This window comes from Astyanax mexicanus, chromosome 3 (assembly GCF_023375975.1).
Source record: "Astyanax mexicanus isolate ESR-SI-001 chromosome 3, AstMex3_surface, whole genome shotgun sequence".
NCBI lineage: Eukaryota > Metazoa > Chordata > Actinopteri > Characiformes > Acestrorhamphidae > Astyanax > Astyanax mexicanus.
In genome coordinates this window covers 41,212,648-41,230,425 of record NC_064410.1, presented here as the reverse complement: position 1 = coordinate 41,230,425, position 17,778 = coordinate 41,212,648, and the positions used below count along the sequence as shown (strand labels likewise).

The following is a 17,778-nucleotide window of genomic DNA, read 5'->3' as shown; positions in this document are numbered from 1 at the left end:
GTCAAAGTGAATCAGGCCAGTATTAGCAGCCATTTTTATATTTATTTATAAGGGTGTGTTTCACGTGTTATATTCCAAATACATGTTTTAAATATGAATAAACCTAACCCATGCTAGCATACATTCACTTTGCTTTAATGAGCATTTCTAGAATTGAGACTGAATATTTTATGTTACATGTTCTTACTGTATGTTTGCTACTCTAGGGGCTAAAAGGAGAAAGAGGCAGCCCAGGTACTGCGGGACATAAAGGAGAATCAGTAAGAGCATCTTTCTTTGCTAAATTATTCTCTGTAATATCTGATCTGTTCAGTAAATATAAACTAGCTGTTTATTAAAACTAAAATTAAATAAAGAAACAGAAAAGTAAAGATCATGGAACATCATATTTGGTCATATTTTGGTGATTGATTTCATTAATTAGACAAATAATCAAAAGCAATAAAAGGAAGATAGAACATGTATGATTTTTGATTGATTTATTTATATGGCTTTTTTACGCTAACCATAGATGTTACACTTACATGCCGTTTAGTAGATAGGGCAATTCATTCATATTAAGAATTAATGTGAAGATTGATCAGAAATTCCAAAAGCTATAGCTCTTATTTTTTATCTTCAGTGAAAGTGAAAGTAATTTAGCACTTGTATCCATGCCAAATGCCTGAACTGTCCCAGAACTCCCAAATGTAAAATGTGGTGCACTTTAACTGCTGCAGTGTGAAACCAACCGAAACAAATGAACAAGAAGCAGCTTGACAAAAACCCAAACCTCTGGAGCGCACTTCAGTTAAATGAACAAGGTGTGAAAACAGCCCAAAGAAAAAAAAATGCTTTTGTTCACCTCTGCAGGGCCCACCAGGACCTCCAGGTTTTTCAGGACCACAAGGCCCAGCTGTAAGAAAACAGTCCCCTTCCTGCAGTTACATCATCAAAATTCATACACACATCAGTTTACATACTGTATTTTTTTCTGGTATATTTTGTTCATTAATATTTTAAATTGTGCAATCAGATCTCTGTGCGTTCTGCAGTTTTATTTATTAGAATTCATACAAAGATGCCTGTATGCCTACAGGGTCCCAAAGGAGAAGCAGGAGCAGCAGGAGCATTGGGACAGAAGGGAGATCAGGTATGAAAACAACTCTTACAACTCTTAAAAGGTTTAAACATCTGCTTTTTTAAATAAAAATCATATCTAAGGTGCATATTTCAGTTTCATTCCCTCTTAATATATTTGTGGTGCTGCTTAACCTATAGTAAGAATTGTTCCTGGTGTTTTGTTCTAATCTAGGGATTCCCAGGACCACCAGGATTTCCCGGACAGCAGGTAGAACATTATTAACAAGGTTTTACGATCAATTTATTGCTTGATCCTCCACCACCTAACTGATGGTCTATCTGCTATCTTTTCAGGGACCACCAGGATTTCCAGGAAAAATTGGTCCTACCGGACCAGCAGGGCCAAAGGCAGAGCCGGCAAGTAACAGTGTTGTCAATAAATGCATTGTACTGTAAGTGTGTTGCTGTGCAGTGCACTGTTATCACTGAAGGCCACGCACAGTCATGTCAGTGGTGATTGTTGATTGATGTTACTGATGTTACATCCGTCCTCCATTCATTCACTGGCTGCTCTGCCAAGATTGAATACAATAGATAGATAGATAGATAGATAGATAGATAGATAGATAGATAGATAGATAGATAGATAGATAGATAGATAGATAGATAGATAGGCAGGCTACCAGCAGGGGGGGCTGGTAGACATAGGGGAGGAACTCCCAGAATCCCCGGTAGTGATCAGTGTCAACTAAACCTCACTGTTGCACCTTTGCAGAAGGGTGACCGATAACAGAGGGTATAAGAAAAGAAAATAGATCTCAAAAGAAGGAAAGAGATCTGAAAAGAAATCCACAAAAAAGATAAAGAAAATATCTTAAAAGATAACAAAACGAAAGGACTGAACTGTGCTCAGACAGTTTTGAGTTTGGTTGTGTTTTAGTTTGGTTGGTAAATGCTATTTTGTGGCATTTCCTTTGTTCTGTTTCCTGCCTTTTTTCCACACCTCTTGTGAGGTGCTTAAGTACATTCCTACTAACATTATTATTTCAAAACCATTAATAGAACTGACAAATAAAATCGTAGAACTATATCCATATAAGTAAATAAATCTCCCTCTCTGCTCTGCACTTGGATCCATCAACTACCCCAACCGTAACATAGACAGATGACACTCGTTTATAGAATGCCCTTCCTTACCATCTTAAGTATGAAAAAAGCAGTTAAAATCATTTTTATCAGATTGTATGACTCTTAACTTGAAATTAACTTGTAGATTTGTTTAGAAGTTTTACAGTATTTTTTTTTGGTTTAGTGGTGATGCTTCCACTTTGTAGCAGCTTGAAGGTTTTAAAGAAGGATTTGGACTGTATTTTATGGCGTTTTAGGGCCACTCTAAAAACATATAAAATAATTAACTTATTAACGTGAATTTGTAAGATGTTTTAAGTTGTAATATTGATGCTTTTTCCATGTAGCACTTTGAGAAATATTCTGCTTCTCTATAAAGCTTAGAATAACATCAGGTACACTTAAACACATGTAGGCTTGAATTCTAGGTTTAAGCATTTGCTGTGACTTATTAGACTACTGGATCATAACATGTTATACTTCTTTTTCTTTTAATATTTGAACTAAAGGGTTTGGCCAGTATTGTACTCATACTAATACTGAGTATTGGACTGGCAAATCCCTAGTGGCTTGTGAAAGCTTTTCATCATTTAAAAAACAACATTAGCTTGATTGCTGAGAGTTTCCCTGTGCTGCTGCTCTTTTGCTTTATTCTGCATGTTGTTTAACGTAGTGTATCAAATAGAGAGTAGAGAGGTCCTTAGGAACTGAACCCCCATATGTAAAACTAAACATTAACAATGATCACAAATAGCACATAAATAGCACATAAATATAATTAAAGTTACTGTTTTTTTTTAAGAAAAGTTAGTATACCAGCTCCTTCATGATAGTAGACTTTTCTTGCTAAATAAACCCAACTGGCTTGAGCCAGTCAATATAACGTAAATAATTACAGTGACAAGCCTACTGCCCCTCAAAATGTTTGAATGCATCTAGGATAAGCAGGTCAGGAGAGTGAAGGCAACAAAAGCCTGCTGCACTGTTATAAGCGTTCATATTCCTGACAGTGTTCTTAATATTTAATTTTACACTAAGCTCTTTTTATTCTTTCTGTTTCTCTCTTCTAGGGCAGCCCTGGAGCACAAGGCCCACAGGGACCCCCAGGCCCTCCTGGATCTGCAGGGCGCCCTGGCATGCAGGTGAGGGGCAAGACCCAGGAAGACCTAGGATGAGCTCTGAAACTGTAGCATCTTTAAAACTAATGCAGCTTCTGAGGCTGTGTGGGAGGCTGGGAGCAAGGCCAGCTCTGCAGCCTCAGGAGAATAGCCCTTGCCCTGGCACTGAGTCTGGGAAAAGCATTTAGTGAAGATGTACACTACAGGATGTCTCTACCCGCAGGAACAATGCAGCTATCAGTGTTTTGCTGTTTATACATGTGTGGGTGTGTTTGACATTGTCTGTCTGTCTGTCTGTCTGTGTGTCACCTATAGGGTCCTCCAGGGATTGAAGGTCATGACGGCAAGGATGGGAAACCAGGAATGCGGGTCAGAGAATATTAAATTGATGTTTTAGTTTATATAACTATAATTCTTAACTTGCTAGCATTGAATTGCTTGCTTTAAACTACTGTTTTTTTTTGGGAAACTACTGAGCATATTTGTCAGGAACTCTCCAAAAGCAAATTTAAAATACAGATTAAACCTTATTTTGTTGCTTGATTACTTTTTGTGACTATTTTCCTTTCATTTTTGCGATTTTCTATTTTTTCTAACTTTTATTATCACAAAGAAGGAAAAACATATTAAGCAAATGTTTATCCCTTTATATTTTTAAACAATATCTATTATTTCTTATTATCTTTCGTTATCATCTCTTGCAGGGTGATCCAGGTCCAGCTGGGCCTGCTGGACCCAGAGGAATACCAGTATGCACTATGAACACATATCTATCACTTTTTGTAATTTATTATTCGAATTCCAGTTCAAACATTCTCTTATTAAACATGGATGATATTTTTCATTGCAGGGATTCAAGGGCATAAAGGGGCATACCGGATTCCCGGGACAAAAGGTGGGAAACATTTTTGTTTGTTTATTTTTTTGTTGTTTTTTTTGTTGTTGTTTTTGCATTCTTTTGTTTCTTAAATTATATATTTTCATTGTTTCATCTCGCTCTCTGTTATCTCTTTCTTCTCTCTTTTTTCTCTCTTCTCTCAGGGAGATATTGGACCTCAGGGCCCATCTGGGGCAGCAGGAAGACCAGGGCTTGAGGTGAGCACTATTTTATTATTTTATTTTCACATTCTAGAGGGGGAATGTTTGGAATAGGGATAAATTAAGTTCAAAAATAAGTTATAAAGTGCAACACAGTGTAATTGAACACGTTTAGTATAGCAACAGTTTAGTGAGAGACTATCTCAAATGCACTTGAATAGTAAATACGTGTTTAGTGCACTGTTGTTTCCAAATTGTCTTTAAATTACCAAGAAATTCCTCTAAAGGTTACTCTGTGACTTTATAGAATTTATTCTATAATAACTTAAGTGCAGTATTTTACACTTTCCTTATATGTAACCATTAAAACAGGATTTATTTAGTGCCCAATATGTTTTTTATTTTACTACTGAATCTACTGGGTTATTGTAGGTTATATATAGTCATATGTAGCTATATAGTGTAGTTATATGTAGAGGCAAGACTTCTCTGTGTAGCTGAATGCAGAGACACCTACACATTAAATTCCTAGCAGTATTTATATATATTACATTACATATCATTTCCAGACTGGATACATTTGTGTATCAGTAGAAATAAGACAAATTATAAGTCAGACTGTGCCCAGCAAAAACGAAAAAAAAAAAAACGAGACCTGACTGACGGTAGGACGCACAACCACAGACAGGAAAAACAGGTGAGGACAGGAAACAAGAAACACCTGGGACCAGGTAACAAGGGGGAGGGGCTGCAAACAAACGGGTGAGCACACTGAAGACTGGCGGAGACAAGGAAAAAACACAGGGCGTGTGCAGAGGGTAAAATTAAACAAACATGAGGGCAGGTAAGACAGAGACAGACCGGAAACAGGATAAAAAGCAGAACACAAACATATTGATAAATGTGCATACCTTGGGTGCAAAAACCTGGATATTTGAATGTATTGAGAAATATGTGGCCATGTATTTATGTAAAATATATTTGGTTAACTACTAATGTCTAGTATTTGTTAGCAATGTTAGCCCCTTAAAAGCAGTACATAGCTAACAAAGCAATATTTGGGTTAGCAATAAGTGATTCCTTAAACATGGTTTCTTACAATATCGTTTTTAAAATTAACTACATTATTTTTGCATTGGTTTAATGGCTTTCCACTTTGCCACATTGTCTTTTACCTTTAAATTCAGGGTGATCCAGGACCACCAGGACCACAAGGACCACCAGGAGCACCAGGACATCTGGTAAGCCTAAAGAAATGTGTGCTTCTGGTATAATCCAATCTGCAGTCTACTGATAATATGTGAACTAACAGTTTGTAATTCACTGTACAGGGTGCTGCAGGTCCCCCAGGTCAACCAGGACCAGCTGGACCTGCTGGCGTGGTGAGCGTGCTAATGACGAGCGAACCCTTTTAATTAATGCTTAATAATATCCCAGTCTATGCTGGTTTCCTGTCTCATCCAGCTGACTCTGTCCTCCTGTCAATCTGCAGGGCATTAAAGGTGACAAAGGCGAAGGAGGAGAGAGAGGGCTGCCAGGAATGCCTGGTTCTCCAGGGGCCCCCGGGCATCCAGGACAGATGGTATTTCTTTGCAGTTCATTAGAAATTTGTGACCCATGTGCTGAAACTCTGTGTTTCAGTCTTAATGCTTAATAACTGGAATAACTGTCAAATTATTAACAAACCGTTTTTGCATTTTTCTGTGCTCAGGGAGAACCAGGCAGTGATGGTGCAGCGGGTAAAGATGTAAGTCACATTTCTGATTGATAATGACTTAGAGTCATGATACAGTTAAGTTACCACATTCAACAGTTCAGTAAAATGCAATATTAATAATCTTTGCTTAATTGACTTTCTTTATCTGTTTATAAGGGATCACCTGGTCTGCCAGGAGAGGCTGGTCAACATGGACAGAAGGTTTGGCTGTTTTTTTTTTTGGCACTTGACAGAAATATACTGTGTATGTATACAGCTCTGGAAAAGAAAATAAGAGACCACTTAAAAATGATAAGTTTCTTTGATTTTACCATTTTTACCAACCCCTAGAATATAGTCAAGAGAAAGATGTATGATCACAAGCCATCAAACCAAGCTGAACTGCTTGAATTTTTGCAATTTTTGCAAGACTGATGGATGGAGGTGAACATGCCAAGATGCATGAAACCTGTGATTAAAAAACAGGCTTACTCCACCAAATATTGATTTCTGAACCCTTGAACTTGTTTTCTTTGCATTATTTGAAGTCTTAAATCTCTGCATCTTTTTTGTTACTTCAGCTATTTCTTAATTTCGGCAAATAAATGCTCTAAATGACAATATTCTTATTTGGAAATTGGGAGAAATATTGTCTGTGGTTTATAGAATAAAACATCAATGTTCATTTTGCTTAAACATATACCTTTGAAAAGCTAAATCAGATAAACTGATTCAGAAACTGAAGTATCTCTTAATTTTTTCTAGAGTGGTGCAGAGTGGTGTTACTATCTTGAAAACTATGGAACAAGTTGCACATTTGAACTTTATTTATTTTATATTTCATTATTTTTGTAAATGAGTCAGAATTAAAAGCTTCAGAATGGCACAGTACTACTTGTGCCATGAGAGAAGGTCATGAGTTTGAATCCTAATGATACTGCAGCCATCTGTGGCTAAGAAATCCCATCCCTCGTCTTCTTAGGCAATTATCTACTGATGCAGATATGAGCCCTAATTCTCAGTGTAATTGCAGATTTCGAGTTATATAACAGTTTTTTTTGGCAACTTTGCTTCCAGACTTTCAAAATCAAGTAATTATTGATTTTCTTTCACATTTGGTTCCATATATACTTGTCTTTAGTCTAATCCTTTGAGTATGGATTAAGGATCTTTTGAGAGTTCCTCTCCAATTTAGTCCATTTTACCACAAACTAAGTAACCATTGTAGCAGGAGTTTATATCAAATTTCAGCATCTCTGCTGCTGTTTCAAAGAAAGAATTGGTATTGAGGTCTGGTAATCTTGCTGGTCTGTCATGTGTCTCTGTTTTTCATCAGATCTGTTGAAGCAGACACACATAAATTTGTACCATTTAGTAACTCTGAAATTTGAGCGCATGGTTGCTGTGCTCTGCTTAGTCAGAAAATACTGAGTTAGCGGAAGAGTGAAATAAAATGCACAGCAATTCTTTGAAAACTATTAAATTCATTACTGGACAGGAAAGTTTTTGATATAAAATAATGAATGATGATGTACCTTCGTTTTGCCTGGGAAGCTCATAATACCTACAAAATAATGTTTATAATAATAATAATAATAATAATAATAAACAGAGCTGAATCTGGTTCTTTTTTTTTGCCCCAACGCTAATTAAATGACACTGAGCACTGGGGTCACTCTCTTGAGCATTTGTTTTGTATTTCCTAAATTAAGATTTGTATTTTTTTTTTCCTTTCACATTTTTAAAGAGATTATTTTTGTTTTGTTTTTATTTTTCCATTTTTTTCTTTATGCATCATCAGACTATAAGTACACACACACTAAAGGTGACAAAAGTCCTTTAGGCACAGATAGAATCATTTTTTTAGATTAGCAAAAAAAGATAAAAGTGTGTAAAATGTGGTACAATTATTTTAGAATTTTGCTAAAAGTATCGTCTGTTTTGTATTAGTTTGTATAAGTGTCTTTTATTTTGGCACAGTCTTTTTGGTTGATGTGGTGCCTTTTTTAAACCATTAAGTTTTTTTCTCACACTTTTATATATATATATATATATATATATATATATATATATATATATATACATATATATATATATATATATATGTATATATATATATATATATTTTTTTTTTTTGTATAAAACACAATCCAACAGCATGAAATAGAAACAATAGGTCAGATACACAGCATATACAACCAACATCACAAGCACATCAACACAAAAACACAAACAAACAACAAACCTAAACAAACAAAACAAACGGAAAAAAGAAAAATGGGATTCAAATAACATTGAAAAGCTTCAAAATATTGATGGATTTACAACATTTTTTATTTTTAATTTGTCGAAAATTAGTCAGGTAGTATACAAGACAGGCAGCAGCTCAGTCTCTATGTTTTCACTGCAGCTCATTGCAGATTAATTAGCGCCACCTTGAGGAAACTCCAGTCAAAAGTCGAAACAGACCTGATTTACTATTTTTCTTCCACCCCTTTTCACCTAACCAGATTACGAACCAGAGCAGTGTCCTTCCAGTGCCCCTCATCCTGTCCATGCCCACTGCCCTGAGTGATCTGCCCCTCCCCAGAGCTGCCCACTTAGAGCCCCTTTGAGCCAAACAGTTCAAAAGTGTGGCGTAAATGCTTATGTATGGGTGTTGAGTAAACAAGCAGCTTCTTCTTCTCTCAGACCCACAGCAGGAGGCTGTCATCATGCACGCACTTGGCTGACTTACTTACACTCACTGATGCTGTTGATGCTGTTGGTTTTGGCTGTTTTAATGTTCATCTGTTTTGCCACAGAGATTAGAGACTTGTCATGGAGATTTAAAGCGTTATTAAAAGAAACCATCCTACAAGTTCATCCCACGAGAACGTCACTGCTTGAATAGTGTATTTAGTGACTCCGTAGTGTCACATATATCACTTATTCATGCATTACTTATTTCACTTAAAATTAAACCAAAATAGACTGTAGTTAATATTGCAGAAAAGCATACACGGTGTTGGACCTGTATAAATGAGTAAAATCATGATTCATTTCAAAGGTGCCGATTAAACTACAAAGATCTTGAAATATCATATCTGATTACAGTGATATTAAATAAAGTATGCAGTTGTGTCAGAATTTTTGCTCCATCTTCACTACTGTGTAAGTATTAAAATATTAAAGATTGACATTCAGTGTTTTTGGGGCGATACTGAATTGAAGTCAGGGCTGGACGCCATATTAACGTTTCTATCATATGTTTTAATGATGCAAGGCTTATCTCTTAAGATAGAATGTACTTTACTTTTTTTATCAACCATGATAAAACATCAAACTCTGTCAAACTCTGAACACCAGCTGCGAGCCTGTGAATTTTAATAGTGTGGAGCTGTGGAAACACAGCAAAAGGGCTGCATATGTGGCGCTAAAAACTTTTTAAAACTTTTTAAAAAGATTCTTTCAGCTTCCCTGCTGCTGCTGTTGTACTTTGGTCACAGTTAAATATGATTGGCACTGTTTGCTGTTTGATGTGGTAGTTGGTGTTTGTTATCTCTGCTGTGTTCTAATACTCACTACACCGGGTTAAGTGATGTACTCTCGAGAGGGGTATCCATCCCCCATAGGACTTTACTTTTTTGTGCATTCTACAAATATTTGAGTCTAGTCAGATAATACTGGTAAAATCCCCAACCTGCAAGTCTCTTTCTATGCGATTTGCTTTTAATCTGAGACTTTTGTCTGCAATTCTGCACAAAATTAGGACTACAATTGTGTAGTTTGAATCCAAACTTGTGGACTTCATTGTCCTGTCAGCTCTCAGAATCGGATTTTTAGCCAAAATATGTGATTGGCTGATATGTCTCTAACTAAAACTAAAAATCAGATCATATTCAAATACTGATGGGTAACAATAAATTGTTTGATACAATAAATTGTTGATCATATCATAAGGTATTTATTGGCTAGTGAAGGTCATTAAATTAATAGTTTTGACCACATACTTTCAGTACTGTGCTATGTCACCTATACAGATACTTTTAAACTCCCTTTATTAACTCCCTAGAACAAAGCATCAGCGCAATGCCTAATTAAATTGTGAATGTTTATTTCCAGTATTCTCCTCTACACAGCTCCAGCCACTGTAATCATTTGTTTAATTCCACCACCAGCACGCTTAATTAAACTTAATGAAGCGCTGATTAGCCAAGTCAGGTATTGAATGGTAGCTACAGATAATATTGGGCTTGCTCAAGGAGAAATTTGGAAATGGGGAAATGAACACATTGGCATGCACTGCCATCACAGCACTACTTTATTATTAAACTTATTTACATTTAGTTCTGAACAAATCAACGTATTTACTGTCAAGTTCTGTTCATAAACTGTGGGTTCATTAAATCTTGGTCACCTGCAGGAGTTTATATAAAGCTGTGTATTTTTCCCTGTCAGGGTGAGGCAGGATCTCCAGGACTGAGGGGGCCGGCAGGAGAGCGTGGACGTCCAGGCCCACCAGGAGGAGGACCCTTCTCCTCTAAAGACTCCGGAGGAATAATGGGCCCAGCAGGGCCACGTGGAGAAAGAGGCAACCCTGGATCTCCTGGACAGTCTGGTTCCCCTGGACCACCAGGAATCCCAGGAAATGATGTAGGATCAAACTCCACTGTTTCTACACAAAATTTTAACATTTTAAGTGCATAGAGCACAAATATAGAAATGCTTTTCTTCCAAAGTATGAGTAAAAATAGACTGTTTGGCAGTAAAACAGAAGTTATATTTGCTATTCTTTATCTTTTCAGGCTGTTGTCAACTATGATGAAATCAGGTCTTTTATCAGACAGCAGGTCATAAAGATATTTGATGGTAAGAAAACCTCCTGTGTCACTTGGCTTTCATATTATTTCCCTCGAATGATAAGTAAAGACACGTTTCTTCCAGGAAAAGCTGGAACTGTTACTTAAATGACCCCACACATTCCCAAACAAAGGCATTATTTCCCTGATGTGTCAAAGTGTCAGAACACTTTATTCACATTAAAGGACATTATCATAATACATTTCTTGCAAGTTCAGGACATGCCAGCAGCTTGTGATTATTCACGAGGAGATTAAAGTGATGGGAGAGAGCTCAGAGAACTTTGGGTTGGAGTTCAGGCAGCTTCTGCTTGTGGTAGGAAGCCAGTCCCCCTCTTTGATAAATGGAGCCGTGAAGCAGAGATAAGCGAAGTTAATATGGATGAGGGGCTTTGGGTATTGCTGCCTCACAAATCTTTGTTATTTCATAGTACCACAATATAAACAAAATACATAGCAAAATATGAAATACACATCATATGATTTTGTTTGTTAACTTGTTATAAATGTTATAATATTTAATATGCAAATACAGCTCTGGGAATAATTAAGAGACCATTTAAAAATACGGAGGTTATTTGATTTTACCAAATTAAAAACCTCTGGGAAAAAAATCAAGAGGAAGATGGATGATTACAAGCCATCAAACCATTACATTACATTGCAATGTATTGCTGCTTGAATTTTTGTATCAGGAGTGGCATAAAGTTATCCAAAAGCAGTATGTAAGACTGGTGGAGGAGAACATGCCAAGATGCATGAAAACTGTGATTAAAAAAAAAACTTTGCATTATTTCAGGGTCTGAAAGTTCTGCATATTTTTTGTTATTTCAGCCATTTTTCATTTTCTGCAAATAAATGCTCTAAATGACAATACTTTTATTTGGAATTTGGGTGAAAATGTGTCCTTAGTTTAAAGATTTTAAACATACATACACCTATAAATAGCAAAATCAGAGAAACTGATTTAAAAACTGAAGTGGTCTCTTATGTTTTTCCAGAGCTGCATTTGTACAGTAAATAAATTATTTTCTTTGCATATGGAATGGCAGGTCTGAAAGCCTTGCTGTGGGGCTTGTAGAGCAGAAAGGGTTAAGTGCCTTTTTTAAGGGCCAAACAGTGGCAGTGTAGTCGAACTTTTGATGAATAATCCAGTGCTTTAACTCCTTAAACTCTCCTGTGTTGGCATGCACTTCAGTTCACACTCATAACTGCACTATTCTCATAAATAATATCGGTTTTATAGACCCTAAGATAGAACTATGTGGCACACCACAGAATGTATACCTATGTAGGTAGACAAACTCAGACGTTAATTAACGTCGTTAATTAAGTAATTAACACTTTAGTAAATCTAAGTGACTCTCATTGGCAAAATTACTTCAATCAGACATTCTAATTTATGATTTTGATTAATTTTCACGAACTAACCCAGTCCTACTTGGGGTTCATCTTTGCCTCTTCTTTAATATTTACGCTTTTTTCCCTCAGAGCGAATGGCGTACTACATGTCACGCATGCAGATGCCAGTAGAGATGGTATCATCGCCTGGTCGACCTGGACCCCCAGGAAAAGATGGCAATCCAGGAATCCAGGGACCCCCAGGGCTGCCGGGCCGTCCTGGGCAGTTCGGACGGGAGGGCAGACAGGGACCTATGGGCCCTCAAGGTAAGAGCAGCACGGTTCTGATTTTTCCCAGAATAAACACTGTATGCCTTAAGCTTAATATTCTACTCAAAACTGGAATGTGTCTGCAGGCCCGCCTGGTGTAAAAGGAGAGAAAGGAGATAAGGGTGTGGGAGAGATGGGAGATTCTGGACCCCCAGGAGCTCCAGGTGAGAGCTTAGATAAGTGGTTAAAGTGATGTGTTAGAATACGAAGAGAATATCTGTGCCATCTTTAAAGTCGCCTTCAAGCAATGAGTTATGTTATTTCTCAATACCCTTGACTTGGATTAAGATCAGATCACATTTTACTACAAATATATGTAGAAAACATTTAAATGAAAAAAAAATGAAATGGCAAAATGACACAAAGATGTTAAGAAAAAATCAAGGATCATGAATGAGAAACAAGACTAGCTACCTGATATGCACACATTGACTTTTGTCACTATTTTATTGAGTTCTCTCTAAAAAAAAATGTGATCTCAGGGGAGAAATACGCTAATAAGATATGGCTATTAAGCAAGATTTTTGAGTTAAAGGTTAAAAACTCTATTTAGATGCCTCCAGATTTTTTTTTTTTTACATATTTTTTGCTTCAGCTGAGAGCAAATAGTTTAGAAATATACACAGTGAATGTGAGCTTTGACTTCTAATATCTGACTAAAGTCATTTCTAGTTAAGAAATTATTTCTAGTGTTTGTTTCTTTTTACTCACTTACCTACTTCTTTCTCTCAGGTGTTCCTGGACCCCCTGGCTATGGTAAGATGGGACCACCAGGCCCTGCTGGTCAACAGGGTATCCCTGGTATTCCTGGACCTCCAGGGGCAACTGGCCAAAAGGGCAAAGAAGGCCGCTGTCACCCCTCTGACTGTATGAGTGGGCCTGTGGAGTACAGCCCTAAGGGCCCTCCTATTAAAGGCCCCATGTATTAGAGAGAGAACATGAGGGAGTATGAGGGAACAAGAGAGGGGTAAAGGGAAAGGATGAGACTCAAACATCAGCATTCTCATCATCATTTTTGTGATATTGAATCTGCCTGCTAATGCACCTTAGAAGATCTCTGGAGAAGAAACAGTGGAATGAATGGGCATTTGTGTCACCATACAAAAGCAAATGCTACTATGCCGGGGTTCTGGCATACCACCAATGGAGTAATATAAGCTATCTGTTAAAGGAGAACCAGTGCCTAAAGGATATCGATTCCCTGCAATTACAGCCACAAACCCTCTTGGAATACCTGGATTATCACCCATCATGCCTCTCTTTAATTTGGAGTTCTCTACTTTCTGATTTCGTTGGAGTTTCTGTTTTCTAATGCTTGACTGAAGACTTCTGGATTGAGGGCCCTGATTAAAAAAATAGACCTTCACTATCAACACACTGATTTACTGGCTTCATTGGTGTCATCAGTGAGAAGCTCAGCTATGAACCGTTTTTCTTCCATGTCAACACTTCCTATTTTTTTTTTTGTGCTGAAATGCTTTCTAAAAAAAAAAATATTCCTCCAGTTTTGGGTCTTCTTGGCAGCTGCTGCATTCTGCTGAATTATTGCTTTGCTGAAAAATATTTCACACAGTCCTTTCTGAAATTTTTTTCTTGTTCCCTATAGTAACCTCAACAAAATATCCCAAAGGAAAGTGCCTTCAATCTTATTTTGAGCCAGACTACACTATAAGTTCCCTACATTAAAATGTAAAATGTTTATAATCATAATCGACTTGTAAAGGTGGTAAAATCGAGACATAATGATGCCTATTTACCCTCGAGGTTGTGTTGTACATATTTATATTTATATGTAACGGCTTTTTTATACATTTGCAATAGATTGGCATCAGCATGGCGGTCGTTATTTTTGCCACGATCATCTCAGATCTATTGTGGTATTTTTTAAAAGCACTAAACGAGACAATATTTTGTAAAATGTTGAAGTTAATGACTTGTTTACTTAAATGAAACAATTTTTACTACAGATTTATAAAGGAAGATAATATTGTGAGCAATTTTTAGTGACACTACAACTCATGGCCTTGTACCATTAACCTTTTAAACCTTTTAGACTTGAACTCCTTTGTTTGATATACTGTACCACTTTCAGGTGAACCACGTGCTTCCACCCAGACACACTTTGCTGTGTTTTCATCTTTAGCTTCTCCATCAGCCACAGTCTCTAGTCCTCATCCCATCGTCTGAAAGCAGTCCTGATATCACCACATTCACCCTGCTGCTGTGTGCCAGCCAGATGCCAACCTGATTCGTTTACAGTCAGCACTTTATCCTCTCTCTGTCAGGCGTTCAGAACTGTTTGTGTGTGTGAGCATGTGTGTGTGTGAGTGTCTGTGAGTGGGTGCATGATGTCTTTTTAATTGATTTTTAAAACCAAAAGAGCCAAACCACTTTTGTAGCCCCACTTTGAGCCTTTTTTTAAAGAAAGCATGAACATTAAGATTTGGGTCAAACATCTATGAAATTGTCTTTAAAAGTACAATTATATAAGCATGTACTGTATGTGTGCGTGTATTTGTTTGTATGATATTAAAGTGTGTGTATGTGAGCCATTTAAAGGTGCACTATGTAGGATTAAAAGTAAAAAAAAAACATATTGTTTAAAATATATAAAATCGTTCTGTGTGTGAAGCATGCTTAATGGTAACATTCTAATAAATGTATTGTAACGAGTCTCTTTAGGATGCACAAAAATTGGAATATTTAGAGGATGCTCAATACAAGTGAAATATAACTAAAACAATCTTTAAAAAAATCACTGTGATATAGAATATAATTATTAGTCTGAAGCCAATAAATAACTGCATTTTTTTTAACAATTGCACATATCATTGTGCATCCCTAGTCTCTTTATACCATTTTCACTTATGAATTTAAAAATGGGAAAAAAAATCAGCCATGTAGTGTACAGCCAGAGACTGTTAACCTCAGATTAGTTCTCACTACAGGAAAACTTTCATGTAATTTAGACTTTTCAGACTGCCAGATTGCTTTAGTTGATGCCTGCATAACATGTGCAGCAGTCCCATTGAATTCTCTAAAAAACTGCTCTGTTTAAACATGGGCTCACTCACAACCTGTGACATTTGTAATAAATTTGGGCAAAATGGCAAAATTTGTTATTGATTTACATTTTCTTAGCACAATGCCTGCATGTATGAGCATTTGATGGATATCATCACTACTTAAAACCACTGACCAACATAATTAGCCCTGTTAAACTGGATGAAGTGCTGCAAATTCGGAATAAATCGTCTTGTACTATTGTACAGTGTGTTTTTTAGTCTGCATTTGCTCAGTATCATAATACACATTGGTACATTACATGCATCATGAAAATGTATGGAGGTATAAAATTTATGCCATACTGCCCACACAGTTTCATCTTAAAAATCCTACATAATGCACCTATAATCTTTACAGTTCTGTTACCAAGGGTTACCCTAATTTACATTAAACAGAAAGACTTGCTGTTCATCACTTCATTTTGCAATGCTTTAACAAACCTCAAGCTTTAAAAGGGTGAAAAAGAAGCCACCGTTACCTATAGCTCCATTTTGTGTTGTTCATGTTGTAGCCACTTGTTGTGCAAATCGTTTTTTAACAAAAAATAAGAAAAGCAATAAAGTTTTAAAGCAGACTGGTGTGGATTTATTCAGAGGAACACCAACAGTAAACAGTAAACAACGTAATGTAATTTTATATTTTTTGAATATTGATTTCTCCTTCTTCTTCACTTTCTGACTAATACTAGGAGGTTTGGAGTGCCTGCCTTCTGACCTGTACATTATTTCCTCTAGTATGAAAGGTCAAAGGTCTAATTTTAATTGAATATAATAAAGCAAGAAAATGACTGCTATCAGGAACAAACTGTCAAGAGTTCATGCTGCACACCCTGTGAATTTCACTGCTTGGCTAAGTAGCTTCTGATGAGTTGTGTGTTTTTTTTAGCAGAGCAGGGAAAATGCGTATAAGGCTAAAGCTTTAGAGCAGTTTTTTTGGTAAGAACACCTAGTAAACATGGCAAATAGGGAAGCCAATTCCTGCCACCTGAAAAATAACCTATTACATTTTTTTCTTATTATTAAGCAAACTGCTCATTATTTTGAGATAGTAAGTCATTATTTTGAGATAGTAAGTCATTATTTTGAGATAGGAAATTGTTATTTTGAAATAGTATATCTATTTTGAGATAGTAAGTCACTATTTTGAGATAGGAAATTGTTATTTTGAAATAGTATATCTATTTTGAGATAGTAAGTCACTATTTTGAGACAGTAATAATGGTAGTGTTTCTAAATAACTTACTACTTTAAAATAATAATAATTACCATCTCAAATTGACTTACTATCTCGAAAAATAATGATTTACTATCTTGAAATAATGAGATAGTATCTCAAAATAACGTTTTACTATCTCAAAATAATGACTTACAATCTCAATAAAATGAGTACCTTGAAATAATCAAATTCTTAAAATAATGAAATAGTTTCTCAAAATAATGACTTAGTATCTCAAAACAATGACTTACTATCTAACGTAATAGCAGGTTACTTAATAATAATAAATGCTGTATTTTCTTTTTATTTTAGGTGGCAGAAAGTGAATTGAATGTGTCTTGCATACACAGAACCTGATAAAAAAAAACAAAAAAAAAACTAGGTCTGCTTATTTAAATAACAGCAGTGTCTGAAACTAAATAAATATATTCAAAAGACAGGAAGGTACTGAGTCGTGTATGATTTGAAGGTTCCCTGCTAAGGTTCTTTTATCTAGCTTTTGACTGTGTTTGAAATGTAAGAAACACTATATTCAAACAGGAATTTGAAGCCGGGCAATAGAGTACAATATCCTAGCCTTCTGTTTTACTGGGCAAAAATGCTAAAAACAGCTAATGACAACACAGCTAAACCTTCATATTTAGCAGTAAGCAATACAGGACATGTTTTTCTCTTAATTTAGATACAGAAACATTCAATACTACACTGCCTTTAAAGTGAGATAGTGTGAGCAGCCAAGTATCCAGTCAGCATTTGTGGAATTGCAGGCACAGCATATTTGTAAAGGGGCTGTCTCATTTCAAGTCTCAGTTTGAGAGATAAAAAGTGGAGGTAAGTTGGTAAGTTAATTACAAATAATTTTATTTCTGATGGAAAATTGCTAGTGTAATACATTTTGTAGAAATGGTCATTGTTTTAGGAGATATTATTAATATATATATAT

At 36.1% G+C, this 17,778-nt stretch overlaps 1 protein-coding gene across 8 annotated transcripts in view; it reads left to right on the top strand.

The window, feature by feature from the left end:
• The window catches only part of col16a1 (collagen, type XVI, alpha 1), a 127,948-nt gene extending 111,754 nt beyond the window's left edge, over positions 1-16,194 (top strand). For all 8 annotated transcript variants that reach the window (XM_049475328.1, XM_049475329.1, XM_022683136.2 and 5 more), the window contains 20 exons: positions 207-260; positions 853-897; positions 1,079-1,132; positions 1,295-1,330; positions 1,417-1,479; positions 3,261-3,332; positions 3,624-3,677; positions 4,013-4,057; positions 4,159-4,203; positions 4,350-4,403; positions 5,534-5,587; positions 5,678-5,728; positions 5,839-5,928; positions 6,058-6,093; positions 6,220-6,264; positions 10,483-10,677; positions 10,830-10,893; positions 12,375-12,551; positions 12,641-12,718; positions 13,287-16,194. In XM_049475328.1, coding sequence (XP_049331285.1) covers positions 207-260; positions 853-897; positions 1,079-1,132; positions 1,295-1,330; positions 1,417-1,479; positions 3,261-3,332; positions 3,624-3,677; positions 4,013-4,057; positions 4,159-4,203; positions 4,350-4,403; positions 5,534-5,587; positions 5,678-5,728; positions 5,839-5,928; positions 6,058-6,093; positions 6,220-6,264; positions 10,483-10,677; positions 10,830-10,893; positions 12,375-12,551; positions 12,641-12,718; positions 13,287-13,483 — 1,509 coding nt within the window. In that variant the 3' untranslated portion in view covers positions 13,484-16,194. The remainder of the gene's footprint in view (positions 1-206; positions 261-852; positions 898-1,078; positions 1,133-1,294; positions 1,331-1,416; positions 1,480-3,260; positions 3,333-3,623; positions 3,678-4,012; positions 4,058-4,158; positions 4,204-4,349; positions 4,404-5,533; positions 5,588-5,677; positions 5,729-5,838; positions 5,929-6,057; positions 6,094-6,219; positions 6,265-10,482; positions 10,678-10,829; positions 10,894-12,374; positions 12,552-12,640; positions 12,719-13,286) is intronic.
• Positions 16,195-17,778: the final 1,584 nt, after the last annotated feature.